Here is an 18,113-nt window from a genome sequence, read left to right as displayed (position 1 = left end):
CTGTGCTTGAAGATCGTCGAGGAGAGAAGGAGCACTTTACAAAAAATGGTCTCTGCCTAGACCATATGCCTAGTTTCATCTAGTCTAGATGAACATCTTCACAAAATTAAAACATGTTAAATATTTCATTTTCAACATCCTCACAAAAATCTGGCTTTGGTTCTCCAGTTCAGAGGTGCTCAGATGATTAAACTACATAGGGAATGATGTCCACCTTAAAATAGAAGTATATTTACCCATTTCACTTAAAGTTCAGTAATCCAAGACAGTGAATGAACTGTAAAAAGTACTTCTTAAAACCAGTATTTCAAACATATTTTAATCTTCTTTATATCATATTTCTACGTAATCCAATTAATTTATTTTTTTCTAATTCTGTTCATTATGCAAGTCCTAGAAGGACTTCTGTACTTCGTCCTCTGTGAGTGAAAGCTCTGGCATTTATATTATGGCTAATGCAGATGGTGAGAACACTGTAGCTGCAGGTGAAGACTCCAATTCCTCGAAAGGCCAGTGGGGACCCTCAGTGGGGGGCTATTTATTCCATGTTATGCAGTGATCTTTTGTTGGCCAGCTTCTTCTCTTGGTTGCCTTGCCCAAATTTTGATTCCCAAATAGATTTTACAACAGCCCTGTAATGGAAAAAGGAATTAAACAAAAACATACCTTTAAGCAGGTTTACATAAATTGCTCTGAATCTTTTCCTTCCCATCCACAATCACTGTAATTGCTTTGTAAAGTACTTAATTCCAATCTCCAGAAGCTTGTTCCTGTTTTCTCTACTGGCAACACAAATATTGAACTACAGAGAAATTTAAATAGCTCACCCCAGGTCATGTTTGTCATCAGTAATACCATATTTTGATCAAATAAAATGTAAATCACATCATATGCTGTCCACCTACCAGTGAAGAATCATAAAGATCATGGCAAAGATCACACCAATAGTCACAATGATTCCAGTTACCAGGCAAAAGACCAGAACGGCTTCTGTCCTTGATTGTCCTGTTTCTATTCTCTTTGATTTTTTTGTTTGCATTTCTGAAGAAAAGAAATACATGGTCATTATTATGTTCAAAATTTCAAATGAATCAGGCATTTAATCTGATAGACAGGACTGAAAAGGAGCAAGGCTTGATTATTAACTATCTGACATCTTTCACAATCTTCAGGCCTTTACTGTATCAGCAAAAGTTAGAATAGTAGCATTTTATACCATCTTTGCAAAGGCATATCTAACCAGGGAAGATGCAGAGAAATAGAGATCAAGGCATGTGGAGTGGGATACGTCACCTAACAGCCATGAAGCACAAAGAACTGCAATTCCGAAAGACAAGGAAAAAAATAAAGTGGGAAAGTATCTATTTGGTACACGTTAAGAATAACTAATATAACAATATTTTTGCTTTAAGAAATGCTTTAATGTAAGATTTCAAGACATGTCCACATAAGATATGTGAACGATAAAGACAGAAGAATTACCACAGGCTGGCTGCCACTCGAGGCAGGCTGACTTCTTTGTTCTGTGCCTGGTACCAGGTGCTCTGCCACCCAGGGCTGAGGCACCATGCTACAGAAGAATTCTAACAATGGTAATTGCTGCAATAATAATGATAATAACAAAGCCAAAAGAGAGTATGCTAACAAAAGACCAGATTCAAGGACTCAAGTGCTGCTTTTCAGTTCCCCCGTCTCTATCTAGGTCTGCAAAGCCTTTATTTAAAGCAAATAACCACTGAGCATGGAAAGGAGTTGTTCTGCATGGCCCAGAAACACATAGCGAGGAGCAGCTGCGTGAAGCTGAGAAGTGAAAAATGTAGCAAGGATACAAAGTAAAAATGCATTTTGTAATGCTGCAGCCTGTTCGACCATTGACCTAAGGAAACTGAAGGCCCTGCCATTACTTAGGCTGTTTCTCTAAGACCAAACGTACCAGTTAGGAGATGACTCTAACAAACAACCCAGGAAGAGCGGAAAAAGCTGAACATAGTCAACCAATTTCCCCCATCTGTTTTTTTGACACTGGATAAAGAAACACCTGGAAACCAAACCCAGTCACCTTTTCGTGAAATTTAATTGACCTTATTTGTTCAGCCGCATTTGACCAAATCAATGAACCGTCAGGCATCTTCCCAGATCCCTCCAGCTTTGACAATTTTACACAAGCCAACCCTAATTTCTCTTCATTTTCCCTCATACAGTTTCTAAAACTGTAAGATCCTGTGTCGCTGCTGACTGGTATGCAAAATTCATGTTCACACTGGTAGGAATTCTGTGTAGCAGAATGACTGCAGGAACACCATTTCTATTTCTATTTCTATTCCATTTTTACTTCTATATAAGGTCCTGTGCCACTGTCACCACCGTAGTATCTAAGCAACTCTTCCATCGCATCATTTGAGTTTCAATCCCCTGCATCACAGAATTTTCATTCTGATATTCTTAAACCACATCTCATCTATAGGATTCTCCTGATCATTCTGCAAGGTACAGGACAGGTAAGAATGGTGAACTGGCTGAGAATATCATACATAGTAAGTCTGAATACTGGGCTTTTCATACAATGTAGAACTACCTGCTTTTAGTCTAATTCACTTCACTGACCAGGCTGTGTCTTTTTAGAATTACATGCAGTTGTGGGGCATGGAGGTTAATGAAAATTATCTTTGATTGTTCAATTTGATTAATGTCATATATTTTCCCCTTGGCAAAATGTAAATTTAGAAGTCTAGGAATACCTCTGTTTACAGCCTGTAGCAGAAGCCTGCTGAAAAAAAACCCAAGTTTTATGTCATCCACAACTAATCTATTCAAGTTTTCTTCCTAGACAAGAAATTCTTCCAATAGTCAAGAACTAGAACTGCCCAAGAGACAACCTGATAATACAGAGGGGATGCCTTCCAAGCAAACGCACGTGCTTAAAATGCAAGCAGGAAGCAGACAGGAAAGCAGCTTCCCAATAAGGCTGGTTTACAATAAGCAAAGACTGATTCACATCAGGTGCACTTTTAAGCCACTGACTGCACTGCTAAAGTCCAGGCAACACTCCCAGTTAGTTTGTGAGAATTTTGCCACAGCCAGAATATGCCTAAAAACATCTTAAGCTTACAGTTAAGGTTGCAAAGATGTATTTACATCAACTTTTTTAAAAAGTCCACTTAGCTTAGTAAAAATAAGAAGAACAATTCTTTTTTGAAACGTGTGAAGTCTAGTTCAATGACTTTCAACTTAAAGTCTACAGCCCACTGCGGGTCTGTGGACTACTTCACTATAAAGAATGATGGAAAAAGGAACTATCACATATATTCTGCAATTCATTGAAAAAAATTCCTAAAATTGTGTGCACTCCACTAGAAATTTTCTAGGGTTCTACAAACAAAAAAGACATTGATAACACATCTGACAGTTTCAAGCAGATTGCTTCCAGCCCTACTGAAAGCTTGGCATTCTCACTTTACCTGTTGATTATTTATATTAACTAAAAAAGGAATGCACTTAAATGAAATGCAAGGGTGAGATACTGCACTTAGATAGTAGGCACTGCTGGATCTAAACTATGAAGATCCATTTATCTGTGCAAGTCAGAAGAAGGCAGGAAGGAAGGAAAAGAAGGAATGTTCCAATTTAATTCGTACCTTCCACCGGTGCTTGCTGATTTGTGGCCAGCCCTGTGGCAGAAACCCCAGAGTGTCCTGGTTATGGTTCACGGAAGTCTTTCCAACAGCTCAAATGGTCCAAGCACCATACACTCCCTCCACCCCAGATCCTATCTGCCATGCCAGTGGGGGGACAACAGGCTGGATTAAAGGAAACCAAAAGTGTCATCTGTATGGCCATTACCAGCTGCTAAGAAGCTTGACAGCTTTTTTACCTTCTTTCTGCCATCAGAACAATATAGTTAGTCTGTGCCACTGTGCAGGACCGGCTCAAGGACCTTAGAAATTTACTGCTTTCTTATTTGGGCCCAAAGAGATACATCCCATACTCTCTCACACCAAGCACCAGAGAAGGATAGCCGTAAAACAGAGAGTACATTCTCTGCTGTGGTGTGGCCCAGCAACTATATTTGCATTGTATATCACAGTTTAACAAGGCTGCTTTGACTTCTACAGAGTGTAGTGCGTCTCTGGACGGTCCTCTGCCTTCATGGAACCCTCTCTCCTTTAACTTGCTTAAATCCAAATACATTCAGAAGCATCTGTTGCCACTGCTACCATTTCCCTCCTGAAAACAGCAGCAATACAAATTCTGTCTCTGTATTCTACTCAGTCATTTCTTCAATAAGACAGAGATTCACAATACTGTAAATCATATATATCAAGAAAGTGGAACACGTGCTTTTTTAGCACCATTTCTGTCCAAAGGAAACCCACTACTTCTGCCAGCAGCACTGTTCCTCTTCATCCTCCTCTTCCTCTGAGTTTTTCATTGAGCTGGAGTTCCTCCTAGGCCACGATGTTGAGTGTACAGCAGTGCTCCATCTACAAGCAGACACTTAACCAATTGTTTACACGGTCCAGCAGCCAACAGGAGTTCTTTCCACTGGTTTTCAGATCCAGACAGTATGCATCAGTTTGGCAGAGGGGAATGAGATTCTGCCTCTGCAGGCTGATTTGGGGTTTCCCCCCCCCCCCCTTAATATAATGGTGATGCATAGCTTTTTTGTTTCCCTTCTAGATTATCTATAAGCCCTTTTTTATGTATTAAAAATGGATGGATATATGCTAATGGGAGAGCGGGATTACATACACACAGAGGAGATCCAAGCTGTTAATCTTGAGTACTAGGATTCCCCATTGCCTTTCTGTGCAAATGGCCATGCTGATTACACATTTGTACAGCAGCCAGTTACAGAGATGTGACTTTTCTCTCTCAAGGAAGCTCTGGCACTGAAGTCATCAGCAGGAAATGAACTAAAGGGAGATGGGGGCTAGAATGGCCTCCGAGACACAGAAATGCTATTGCCTCCATCTTCTCCACAGAAGTGCCACTAGACACACATCCCAAACTCGCTCTCTCACTCATGAGAAGTGTGGAGCTTGGAGCACAGCTGGGACCTCAGTAGGCTGACACCCTTCACATAGCATCCTAATGAGGATCGTTCTCTGCTCTCGCATTCCTCCCTTGCAGAGTCCTCCCTCCTCACACGACTATTATTAGTAAACATGAATAAACCTCCTTCCAGCCCCAAAGTCTTCACAAAACACCAAACAACACAACGGGCGGGAGTGTGAAACAACACCCTTCAGTGTATCAGGGTAGTGATTTAGTAAGAAGGACATATAGAAATATCAGTTATTAAAAAATGGGATTTTCTTTGCAAAATCCCAATAATTTTTGATGAAGATAAAATACTTTTTCTTCTCTGTCATATTTCTCTTGCTATAAAAGACAACGAGAACCCATTGGTCTGAAGGGTTCTGAAAACAAAAGGAAGAGCCAAATTACTAAAAACCACTCACTCATGTAAAAAGGTCATTAAGGCAGTGATCACTGGTAAAGGACACATGGAAGTTCTCCATGCATAGCTTTAAAATTAACTCATACAAAGTTTTGCCACGTGACAAATACACACAAATTCCTGTGAGGTTTTACCTGCCCTTTTGCAACATGTCTTTCCTTCCTCCCACCTCCCACACCTCAAACTCTGAAGCAGAAAGTCTCACGCTATGTATTTTCAAGTGGTGGCTTTGAGGCCAGGCTTGCAGATGGTGTTGCTGAATCTGGCCACTGCTGTTCACGTGGGTAAAACATTAGAGTGCTGGAAAGAGGAGGAAGGACAAGACCAAAGCAAACACATTCGCCTCTTATCGGCTGCATTGATAATTTTTAGGTCTGGTGATGACTTCAAAGCTTTCTCTCTAGGAAAGTGCCAAGGAGAAAGGCCAGCCATGGAGTAAACACACTTCCATTCCCCCTGCCCTGTCATGTAGCGCTGGCTTCAAGAAATGTATCTCTGTGGAATAGTGAAAGGAGTGATCTAGGTGATGAGAAAGACAAAATACACAATTTAAGCTTACTGACTTCAGTGAGGCAGAGAGATGGTCAGAATTGCCTTGGATTAAAAAAATAGTAGTAATTTAGGAGGTAATAGAGAGGACCCGCTCTTTTCCTGACTAAAACTGATTTGCCCTTTCAGCTGGTTCAAATACACCTCCCAAGATCTATACGAGACCCTCTCCCCACAGGCCTGTTGTATCAGGTGCCAGTGCCCAGGCAGTGAGGGGCTGTGAGGAGCAGCCAGAGCTGCTTCGAGACTAGCCAGATAAATGGCAAAGAAAAAGATGTTCACTCAGCAGAAGGATTTTCTGGAGTAGGTAGAGGAACCATCTTGTTTGACAGGGATTATAAACTTAAGTCTCAAATTCCCCAACCATCATTTCAAAAAATCTTTTAATGAGGAATTGGGAAAGGCAGCATTGTACCATGGGCAGAAACGCTACCCCTGCCCAGAGTCTGAACAACACAGCAAGACATGGTCTCAGAGAGGGGAGCAGCTCTGAAAAATACAAGGCAGCAGCTAAAAAAATCTACATCCAAACACAATGAGTCTTGCCACATCCACTGACACTGTCAGAAGGATCTTTCTCATTTCCTCCTGATCCTGTTAGAAAAGTAAATGCAATCTTCTAATCTGGCTAGACTTCTGACCATCCACAGAGAGCAAAACCAGATCTGTAAGATGAAAATCGTGGTACATTCTCAACCAAAGCTTCAGCTGATAACTCCTTCTATGTACCTAATTAACAGCTAATAATTTCTTATGTCCAAATAATGGCACTCCTGGGGAAGCAAAGCCCAGAAACACCTCTGTACAAAGCCAAAGGACACTGCTCTGGCACAAAGCACAACAACCCGCTGCTTTTAAGCTACTTAATAAGCCTTAGAGCTTGTCTTCAGATTTCTGTGTGGTCATATTTTCTGAACCCAGTAAGTCTCAATCCTTGCAAGAAGTTCTCAGTGGATATCTATGTTGGGTGGGTTTCATCTGACCACTTTTCACCAAGACTACACAGTCACAGCTTGAACCCAAGTGTGTGAGTCCTCCTATTGATGACTCACTGACTCAAGTCAATGGCACCATTTGCATGCTTAAGCCTAAAACAGATTAAAGGAAGCTTCCTCTGTACAAAAAGGAACATAGAGACTGAAGGGGGGGGGGGGGGGAAGCTTTGAGTGTTTTGTGACTGCCAGATGGATTTAGAAAATGAATAAACAAATTCCATGTTACTGTACAATGGCAGAAAGGACCTCAACAGAGATACAGGAAACAGCCTATCTTACTGAAGAGAGAGGTAAAAAAGCAGGACTCCCAGGCCAGACAGTTTTACCTAGGTAAACAACATGGAGAGGAGAAACACAGAGAGGGGTATCTCCAAGGATTTCTTGATTTCTAGTCTGCCATAATTTTTCATAAGATCTGAATCTACATTTTTTCATTAAAAGTTTCTATGAGTTTCTATGAGCAAGGCACTTTCACTCTTTCTCTGATTAGAAAAGATGGAGTTTCCGAGGAGCTGTTCTCATGGTTTGAGAAAATCAGCACAATGCTACATTTCCTGATGAAGTCAGCAAAAATCCCATTAGCAGAGGAGATGAGAAAGATAGCACTGTGGAACTGTTTTGTGATGTATTCTTTTTAATGTTAAGCTTCACGGAATCCATTGTGTATAAGCAAATTCCAGATGGCCACTAAAAGAAAAACTCCAAAAGGTTGTTTTCCTGCTTCAGTATTGAAGTGGAAAGGAGACTTAACTGCAGAACCCATGCTGCTGGTGCTAGCCAGTGAGAAAAAAAAGAAGTCTATGTTAACCAACCTGGGTGCAATAAAAAAATAAGCAGGTAATAGGAAAACCTCCTTATTTTAGCTTGAATTTTTACAAAGCATAAAGAAAATAGTCATTCCTACCACAAGGAACCTCTTCATTCCCATTCTGGCATTTCCTTTTATATGTCTCTTTTATTGGCCTGCATTTCATGACAGTCATTACCACAACACACAAGCTCCTGCCTATATACTATACTGGTGACATGCAATCTTACAAAGATTGAGTACTACATAAAAAAACACAAGGCCATATCACTGGAAGACTGTAAGCATCTCTATAAGCTTACCAGTTGTTGCGTAGACTGCATATTTTACAGAGGCAATTGTATTTCCATTTTCTTGAGTTTCGCACTGGAAAGTAACCAAATGGATATCTCTGCAAGCTTCCATAATAGCTGAATCATTGGGAAGAATGTGTGCTGTCTAGCCATATATAAAATAAAATAAAATAAAATAAAGAAAGAAAGAAAGAAAGAAAGAAAGAAAGAGAGGTGTTGTATTTTTTCAAATAGATCCGCAAAGACGAGTTGCATTGTCAGACACACAAAAAAGTGCTTATTGTACTCCAACAGCTTTCAACTTGCCAGGACCTCTTGGCTCCTGGGAAAACTTCTCCCATCTCTTCAACACCTCCTATCTGAACGACTGGGAAGGGCAACAATCTGCCCAGAAGTCTGTACAATTCAGATGGAGCATGTGGTAAATACATGCAGTATGCAATTCTTCTGCACAAAATGGGGTTCAGTTACTCACCTGATTTGGAGTTATCATCTTCCAAACAAATTTAAATCGATTTTCAGGAGGCATATAAATACAAGGCATCTTCACACAGGAAAGGCCCTCAGAAATTGGTATTCCCCCTATAGGAGGAATGTTTAATACGTACATCATCAAATATATGAAACATCTCTATATAGATCATAAAGTTCATAATTCTTCAAACAACAGAATGTTACTTGGAAATCATCCTTTCCCTTAAAATTACCTCAAATACTTTTTGCTTGGTCTAATGTCTGGAATGAAGCACATAGCAGAAAAATGGTATTTTACAGGGACTTGAAATCAAGCATACACCAGTACAGAAATGAGATCTGAAACATTACTGGATTGCTTAACAGGGTGATTGTAGGGTTGAATGCAATCACTTCATTCCACTTCCACCACACTCGGAGAGAACAAGGATGTTTGAATCAGCTTATTTGCTGTAGATTACTGTATCACAGTGTTCCACTTACATCCACAGTCTACTGGCCCTTGGCATTCCTCCACACGGACAATACATTTTTCTTCAGTCCCGGGGCATCCACTGGTTAACAGAACTTCTCGAATGCCAATCCCTTTGGGGAAGAAAAAAAAATCTTTCACTCTGCATTTCTTCATTTCCTTCATTCTCTGTTTTTCCTTTCTCTTTCTTTACCCTGGATGTTAATATGTTGTATCTACCAAATACCAGGCAAAACACATCATCTCAGAGTGCCTGCTAAAGCTATCCCATGTTGGTATCTAAGATTGCAAGACAACATCTACTTCTGTCAGACTCTGCACCGTAGGGAGCCAGATTCTTAGAATCATCATGTGTCAGAAAAAGAATTCAAAATGAATTCAAAACTTTTCTTACAGAAAAACAATTTTAAATGAAACTAGTATATGTTCTGCAAAACAGTGAATTCACTTTAAATATAAAAGCATTTAGGCTCCTGGCCTTTAAATTCTCAAATCAGATGGCACAGAGAATCTCATACAGACTGCCAACTCAGTCTGCCTCCAGTCTTGTGACTGTCTGAGTGTCTTCAACTCCCACCAAGGTCAGCAGAAACTGAAGGCACTAAAAACCTCCTGGGACTGAGACGGAGGAGCCTTAAGTTACCTAACAGTGACCAACAATGAGCGATACAAGAATACCACTAACAGCCCCCAAAATGAAGCCTCTCAAGCATGGAGGCTGGTGGTCAGTAACATAGGCCTTCTCGTGAGAAACAGGTGAAATCAAGCGTTGGCCACCAGGACTCCACCTGCAATGTGGAGGGTCCTACTGAAGACAAAGAACAGGAGATAACCTACCACAAATGTGTAAAGTTAACAAAAATTCCTACACTATATTCAAGTAAGCAAAAAAAAAAATGTTCACACTCACTATCTGGATTTCAATGGGAACATCCTCATTTTAACAATTACGAACAAATTCAAAACAAGTGCTATAACTGTTTTTGCCAAACAGTCTGTACACAGTTCATTGGAATGACATAGCTTGTGGGGGAGGCAGGAATAATATGTTTAGGCCCAGTAAACACTGAAGGTTTTGCCATTTTTCCAGAAGCATTTTGTTTACTAATAGGCATTGAAAGAGGAGAGTTAAAACCCCTCTTGCAGTATAAAAATAAATAGGAAATTGGTTTGAATATTGCATTTATGATGCATCTGCCTTCCTTAAATGTGTATTATATAAACCAATGGATTTCAGAATGTTTCAGAGATGTCATGTAACTTGGGAAACAGTACTTCAAGTGACAGAGGGAGACAACACCACTTACTGAAAATGACACAAAACGAGGATCGTTCTCCACTCCAGAGAATGTCTCATCTCATGGATGCAGAGACAGAGGTGTAAATGGCAGTGATCTGACACTTTTATTAAAGGCATTCCTCTTTCTTCAGTGCCATGTAGGTTTTTTTATCTAATAAAAAAGACAGGAAACCTATGAAAAGCCAAAAGGCTGGCTTGATAAAATCTAGGTGTTGGGCTAGCTCTAGTCATATTCATCAGGAAAAATCTCACTGTGTCTTATCTATGGGAATATTAAAATTTGGGAAGCATCATACTCAAAGGGTTGATGAAAAAAAACCCTCTTTTAATTAGATCTTTTGGTATTCCTCTGTCTCTTCCTTTTGGACAGCTTTTTCTTTCATTCCCATGTTTCCTTTCCCCACCTCTTCTTAGCAGCTGCCAATGCCGATGAAATTATTCTACTGAGAACCTCTTAACAAATGAGGTCTTAACTTCAACAAGTCATACAAGTTAACCTAACAGCAAACTGGCCACAATGCAGTAAAAATAAATTACCAAAATGAAATTCACCCTAGAGAACTGTAAATTAATAGACTGGTGGAGAGAGGGGGGTGAAGAGGAATGATCCACAAAGAACTGAATACTTAGCAATACAAAAACAGCAGTTATGAGAGAAATTCAGAGGTAAGAGTGGCCAAAACAATTAGATCATAAAGAGACTGAGGCAAATTTCATGCAGGTATGACAAGACATCATTATCATATGCTTTAATTAAGCTTTAATGCCTCTGTAAGCCTGGACTATGACTAGAGGAGCAATGGATCTGAGCCACAGCATTTACTGAGAAAAAATAAAGGAAATGGAGTCAGTTCAGAAAGCAAGAAGTATCAAGGGCTAGATAGAGGAATCTAGGGAGTAAGGAGGAGTATGGAGGAGGCAAAGAGCTTCCAGCTTTACTGGAAGAATGACGAAACCACCTCTCAGCCTTTCAACAGACAAACATGCCATGCACTGAACAGCCTGGACTAGAATGAAGGCTACAAACATGATGTGAACTACAGATATGAGATGGTACCAGATACGTGATGATGCCTTCTTTTTTGTTAGAGCTTCTCTTTCGTGATTCTTCAGTAAGACTACATAATTTTCAGTATTAAAGGGGTTAAACATTTTGTATTGGGCCTGGCTGGGGTGGAATTAACTTTTCCCATAGCAGTCCTCATAGTGCTGTGCGGTGTTGATAACACACTGACGTTTTGGCTGCTGCTGAGAAGTGCTCCCACAGCATCAAGGCTTTCTCTTCACACCCAACAGCCCCCAAAGACTACTAGGCTGGGGGTGGGCAAGAGGCTGGAAGGGGACACAGCTGGGACAACTGACCTAAACTGACCAAAGGGATATTCCATACCATATGACGTCATGCTCAGCAGTAAAAGCTAAGAGACGGGGGCAGGGGGGCAGCATTTATAATTAAGGCATTTGTCTTCCGAAGCAACCACCATGCATACTGGTGCCCTACTTCCCAGGAAGTGGCTGGACATCAACTACTGATGGGAAGTAGAGAATAATTTTTTTTTGCTTGTTTCCTCTGCTTCTGCACGTGGCCTTTGCTTTTCTTTATTAAACTGCCTTTATCTCAACCCACGAGTTTTGCATCTTATTTTCTCCTGTCCTGCTGAGGAGGGGAGTGATAGAGTGGCTTGGTGGGCACCTGGCAGTCAGCCAAGGCTAACCCAGCACAACATAAACTCTGAGGGTCCAAAGATAAAACTGAGACAAAATTTAGTGAAATTCCCTGAAAATAAGGAACATTTGAGACATCTCCTAGAGGGATGGGACTTAAGGAGCAGTTTCTTAGTATCCAAAAGATGTGTGCACCAGAGCAAGTATGTTATTAATAGTACGGGGATACATATACAGCATCAGTATATGGAACATATAAGCAGATTTGAAATTATGATGTTAAGAAAGATAAATATTAAAGTATGCAGAAGAAAAAAAAATCTCCTAAAACCATAATGTCCTAAGATTGGAAATAGCAGGGAATCAAGGAAGTCCTATCATTGGAAATGAGAAAAAGTGACTAGAAAAAAATGAAAAGGCATACTCTAGAAAACATCAGATTGATGGAGGCAAAAACTCGTCTCTCTTTTTTCTGTGGTCTTACAAGAAGCTGAATTTGTTCTGAAAAAAAAATTAATAGCATTTCTGAATCAAGACTGCTTCCTTAGCAATCTAATTACCACCTCACAGCAGTTTCTGTCGCCACCTTAAACTCAGAGATGTCTTCTTAAGGCTCATCTCATTTTTTCTTTCTCCCTTCCTACTCCAGAATGATACCTCTCCTCTCCATTGCACAATTTATAAATTGTATAAATGTGGAATACAAAACAGGCTACTGCAGGCAAGCAATTTTTTGGCAATATTGTATGTGGGAAGACATCTGTGAGAAGCATCAGAAGATCTTTCATCTTCTGAACATCTCACAGATGTTCACAAATAGCGAAAATTGTTACTTTGGGGAAGGCAGCTCATGTGCCAATAAACGTAGGGAACTGGTTTAAAATAGGAGCTTGCAGGCTGTGAAATTAATAAAACAACAGATCTGACCTAAACTCCTAATGACAATCAGCCTGATTGTTTTTGTTAATTATAGTTATTGGCAATTGAAATCAATGAGAGGTGAACAAGGGCAAGCAAATTACAACTGCTAAATTGCTACAGTTAGCACTTTTTCTTTTTTCTTTTTTTTTTTCAAAAACAAGTGACAATATGTTTTATTCATCTGCTTTGCTACTTACCACATGTAACTGTGCATACTCCAAATTCCACTTCACTGGACACACTGGCATTCAGACCTGAACACAAAGTCTAAAGTTACATCTCTAATACAATGATGGGGTGGAAATTCCCAATTAACAGGAAACTCACTCCTTGAAGTCTTTCCTAGTTTTTAGTTGAAATGTGAACTTTGCCAACAGTTTTGCTTTCACTAACTAGACTAGAAAAACAAGACATTTATGAAAAATTTATCATAAAATCCAGTCTGAATAGCATTCATGTTTAAACCTTAAGATGGTTCTTTAAAATAAAAAAAAAATTATTTTTCTTATAAACCAGCCTATGATGTTAAATTAGTCTACTGAATGCTCTGGGAAGTGCAGTGTCTAGGTTCTATGCAAATTATAGGTCTTCCCTGAAAAGAGTTAAGAAAATTTTTCATTAAATAATATTCAGTTAACTCATGTCTTTGTTCTTTCTGGCTAACGTACGCCTTCCCACATGATTTTTCCCCCATCACACTTCAAGGTCAAGTTTAGACAGCCAGCACAAAGATGAGTCAACCAGGTACAGTATTTTAATTAGGTACTGGGGTTTTAATCACTGTGATTGGGTTCTTTCCATTTTTTAATGGTACTTTGAGGTTACAGAATGGGTTTCACAGAATGTAGAAAAGCAAAAGGTTCTCATCTCCATCTGGGATTCAAATCTGGATTATATATTTTATTCCTAATAGCATGAAATTTGAATGTTTGTTTATAAGGATACTGAGATACAGTAAATGTTCCATAGAGAAAATAACTTAGTGAAGCTACTTTGGAAATTATTCATTAAATAAGCAATAGGTCTTTTCAATTCTTCCAAATGCAAAGAGAAAGTCACTATGACTGTTTTTACAAGTCTACACTGCCAGTCCTGCCTACTCAGATTATTTTTTTCTGATAACAAATACTTACCAATGTAAAGTTTGCTTTCACTGTCTCTCAGTTTTTTATAGTCAAGATTTATGTTTACAAAATGTTATTTCTGTGCAGCAATGCAAGTTTATATATCACTTCTTGCTACTAAATCTCTGAGTAGCATTTACATTTTTCACACACTATCCAAAACTTTAAATTTCTCAGGTTGAAAGGAACAGATCCATTTCTCTTGCAGTCAGTGATATACAAATATAAAACCTTTATTCCTCCATTGTAAAGGATTTACACTACAGCAGCAGCACGGTGCGTTCTCTACAATGATACACTGATACTGAACTCTTTTTCCCAACATTATAAACGAGCCATCAAAATCTTATTCTTCTGTTATCTCTAACTGTCTCTATGGTTTTGACATTTACTTCAGCATATAAGCTGTGCTCGTCAGAACAGTCTTCTAGCGTATGCACAACAATTTTTAAACAATAACTATCCAGCTGAATGATAAAAAATCCAACCTTAGCCATAACATAAGGAAAAAAATGGTAAGACTAAAATCCCATGAAAACAGAGACAACCTTTAGAACAGGTAATGTATCCTCAAACTCTATCTCTAATGAGCCTTCAAAAATAACTTCTTGAGAAGATGGTCCCCACCATGGACATCCTATCATGTTTCCCTGAGTTTCTTTTAAATTAATGGGGCAGTCATTCAACAGTCTTGTCTAACAGCGACTACCGCAGCACAGCAGAGAGGAGGAGGAGAATTGAAGGATCCTGTCCGCAGTCTAAATACAGTCCTGTTTAAAAATGCCTGTTTTCAACTTGGCACAACATGAGTTGCGCTTATTCGTGTGTACAGAATAAACGTAAACATGCAACAATGAACAGGAGGGAGGGCTAGGACAGCTTCAGATGATGTAAATTCTCAACTCGAGAGATTTCTGACAATTTATATCAGCTTGTAGTAAGCCCCAAACCTCTACCCTAAAAGTAGGCATTACTATATTCAATTTTGAGATTACAAGCTGAGTGTAGTCACAGCAGGGTGTTATATCTGAAAGGAGAAGCTGCCATTTCCCATCCAGACACTTTTTTAAAAAAAAAAAGGAAGAAAAAGCTTTAGAAACCGGAAGAGACACAAAACTTCAGATATTATTAATAGAAGGTTGAAGGACTTTGCTAACCAGTGAAAGCAAACTTGTCCTAATTCTAGGTAAAGGTATCAACCATGATGCCCTTTCAGGGTACTTCTGGCTTCAGGAGCAGCACAATGCACAATATGACTCCTTTGTCAGAGATTCATAACGATGAACTGACTATAAATAAAAAAGATACTGTATTTTCTAAGTAGTAATACTCCAAATAAACCTTTAAACATTAGAAGCTGATTGGTTCTACATTAACGAGTTAATCACCAATCCTGATTTCTGATTTAATGAAAATTAAAAAAAATAAACAACACAAAGAAACTTTAAGGGAAATAGGATCAGGTTCACTGATAATCCTCCAGATGACATAAGACTTTTTATATGAATGTTATGAACCTTCCATGCCAATATCACAATACCAAGTTTTGTATTGCTTCCTTTACTTGCATTTCCTCCATACATTTTAAATGAATGCTCCCGGTAAGAAACTACAGATCTTTCTACTTATATAACATGGCTGGTTCCAGTTGCATCAGGTTCAGATAAAAATATAGTGTCAGCCCTATGCAAAAAGAATTATGTATATAGCTTCCATTAGCATTAATAGGAGTTATATATGTAAATCCCACACATGCTGAGATAAGAATGTGCTAAGGAACTGCATTTACATTCCTGTCAGGGGGCTGCAATTAGTACCAGCACAGCAAAGGCAGTCTGTACTCCTCTCTACATTTGGAAGCCTTGTAAAACCTATGTAGAACAGAAATCTTTGCCATTATACACCATTTTAATTACAAGCCACATCACAGCATACGTGCAGGATATTTTGATAAACACTTTAAAAGCCCACAGAAGTCCTACTAAAAACGTCAACAGAGAGCTCTCAAAATCATGGTTGTGAACCATAGCAGAACTCCCTCGCTCCTGAGTCGGGCATCTCATTCTTGCCAAGTATTGTGGCATTAGTACTCAGGGGTCCTGAAACTCAAAGTGCAGAGGGGAGGGGGAGCAGCACTGCTCCATCCCCAAAGTCATACCACCGGGGCAGCTAAGGGGATGCAGGTTTCCGAGGACAGAAATCTTTCCATGGGCAATTGGCTTTGCACTTGACAACGCGTCAGCTGTGAACCTGTGCGGTTAGTTGCTCGACGACAGACGGAGGGGGTTTGCACGTATCCGACTCTCCGTAGCCCACACTTTCGGCTACGAGAGTGACGAGCAGATCTGGAGCTTTCCCCGTCTCCCCAGCCTCCCCGTTGAGGAGGGCCCCTGTGATGCTGCACGGCTTAATAAAGCAGTGAATACACTCTGACACCTTCCCACTGCCTGCATATGACACCGAGGAGAGATCGTTACATCCTGGCGGTGATTAAGCCTTGCTCAGAAAGCACGACTCCGGGCAGCCCCGCAAATATCTGCTCTTCCACACGAAATCTGGTCTCCCTCCACCCCGGCCCCGCAGCCCCTGCCTCCGGGGGTTGGGGTGGGGTGGGAAGCCGGGCGGGAAGGGAGGAAACTCCTCTCGGCGGGAGTGGGAATCACCGGATCTGCGGGAGAAGCCATAAGGGGAGACGAGCAGGCAGCCAGTCGGGCTGCGGGGAGACCAGCGCCCGCACCTCTCGATGAAGAGCCTCGGCGCCGGAGGGCGCGCCGGGGGCCGGAGGTGGCGGGGACGAGCGGCGCCTCCGCCTCGGTGCGTCCGTCCAGGGGCTCCGCACCCTCCGCGCTGCTGCCGGTCACAGCGCCCGCTGCCAGCAAGGCCAGGAGCAGAGGCAGGAGCGGGGCCAACCACCCCGCCGTGCCGCCCGTCCGCAGCGCCATGCCGCCGCGCTCCGAGCCAGAGCCCGCCGCGCCGCCCGGCAACCCCGGGCGCGTCACAACGAGCCCGGCCCCGGCCGAGCTTCCTGCCCGGCCCCGGAGGGGCTCCTGCCTCCCGGCCGCCGTGCCCGCCCGGGCTGGCTGGTCCGGGGACCCCGAGGTCGTAGATTGAAGCAGGTAACCGAAGTGAGAGCAATTTGCCGCCGCTTGGTTTGGCATTCACTGGTGATGGGACTACTGCGCTCGCATGCTGGAGCGCAAGCCCCTCTTTCCAGTAAAATCGGTGGCAAACTTTGTGGCACCCAAACTTTGTGGCTACCTGCTAAAGACGGGCCTGAATAATAACGTCGGCAAGTAAAGCTTTTGCTGCTCCAAAGTCCAGAAAAGGCAGATTTAGCTTCTAATCTTGGTGGTTGACTCCTGTTTCGTAAAACATTGTCCCAGGTTTTCCACAGTACCTTGCAGCCCCCCATATGCCAGAGCCCTGTGCAAAGGGGGACTGTGCAAACTGAAGAAATGCAGTTGTGTACAATAGGCACGTCAGACAACAGTTCTGATTTTGAGTGGGACGCAAAGGCCAGCAGGTAGAGAATATAAGAGCCTGATTGCAGTGAGCATCCCCACCACCCAAAATCAGTGTTTTCAAATGATGCTCCCACATTTTACACAGAAGCCATGTTGTAGTCACCACTTTGATGTTGAGAAAGCCTCTGCAGATGTCCCAAGCTATCTGGGCAAGAACTTCCTCCTCAGTGAGCATGACTTCCATCAGCAATTGCATTTCCCCAGAATAAAGAAACGCAGGCAACAGGGGGTTGCTTGTGAGTGCAGAGCTGGACCTGGCTGTGAGAAATTCGCTTTCTTGGGAGTTGAAAATGAACAGAGCTTTCCCTGCATTTAAGACTACCCCTGTATCTTATCTCTTTGACTTAGCCTTAATAATTTCTTCCCAGGACACCTGCTCTCACATGTGCAACAGCAAATATGGAAGAAAATTCCTGGAACTGCTCAAGCTGCTTCCCTAAAGGCTAGAAGAAAGATTATTACTTTTATAAAATACTTTGGAGGCTCTCAGATGTTGAAGGCAGAGTAAGCTGGAGAAGTGGGAAAAT

At 41.2% G+C, this 18,113-nt stretch overlaps 1 protein-coding gene across 1 annotated transcript; it reads right to left on the bottom strand.

Moving 5' to 3' along the window:
- Positions 1-510: 510 nt before the first annotated feature.
- On the bottom strand, positions 511-17,004 carry SPACA1 (sperm acrosome associated 1). The gene is made up of 7 exons (XM_054822281.1): positions 16,800-17,004; positions 13,136-13,192; positions 9,064-9,165; positions 8,582-8,688; positions 8,116-8,251; positions 906-1,041; positions 511-632 (listed from the first exon to the last, which is right to left on the bottom strand). Exons 1-7 carry the CDS (start codon positions 17,002-17,004, stop codon positions 539-541), a joined length of 837 nt encoding a protein of 278 aa, XP_054678256.1. The 3' UTR covers positions 511-538.
- Between the last annotated feature and the right edge of the window lie 1,109 nt (positions 17,005-18,113).

Source organism: Grus americana, chromosome 3 (genome assembly GCF_028858705.1).
Source record: "Grus americana isolate bGruAme1 chromosome 3, bGruAme1.mat, whole genome shotgun sequence".
In the NCBI taxonomy this organism is placed as follows: Eukaryota; Metazoa; Chordata; class Aves; order Gruiformes; family Gruidae; genus Grus; species Grus americana.
This window is presented reverse-complemented; position numbering and strand designations above follow the sequence as displayed.

Excerpts from the sequence above, each read along its gene's own strand:
- SPACA1 (XM_054822281.1), bottom strand. The coding sequence starts at position 17,004 with ATGGCGCTGCGGACGGGCGGCACGGCGGGGTGGTTGGCCCCGCTCCTG. Across the intron at positions 8,689-9,063 it reads AGGGCCAGTAGACTGTGGAT|GGGGAATACCAATTTCTGAG; the intron begins GTAAGTGGAACA and ends TTCCTCCTATAG. Across the intron at positions 8,252-8,581 it reads AGATGATAACTCCAAATCAG|ACAGCACACATTCTTCCCAA; the intron begins GTGAGTAACTGA and ends ATATATGGCTAG.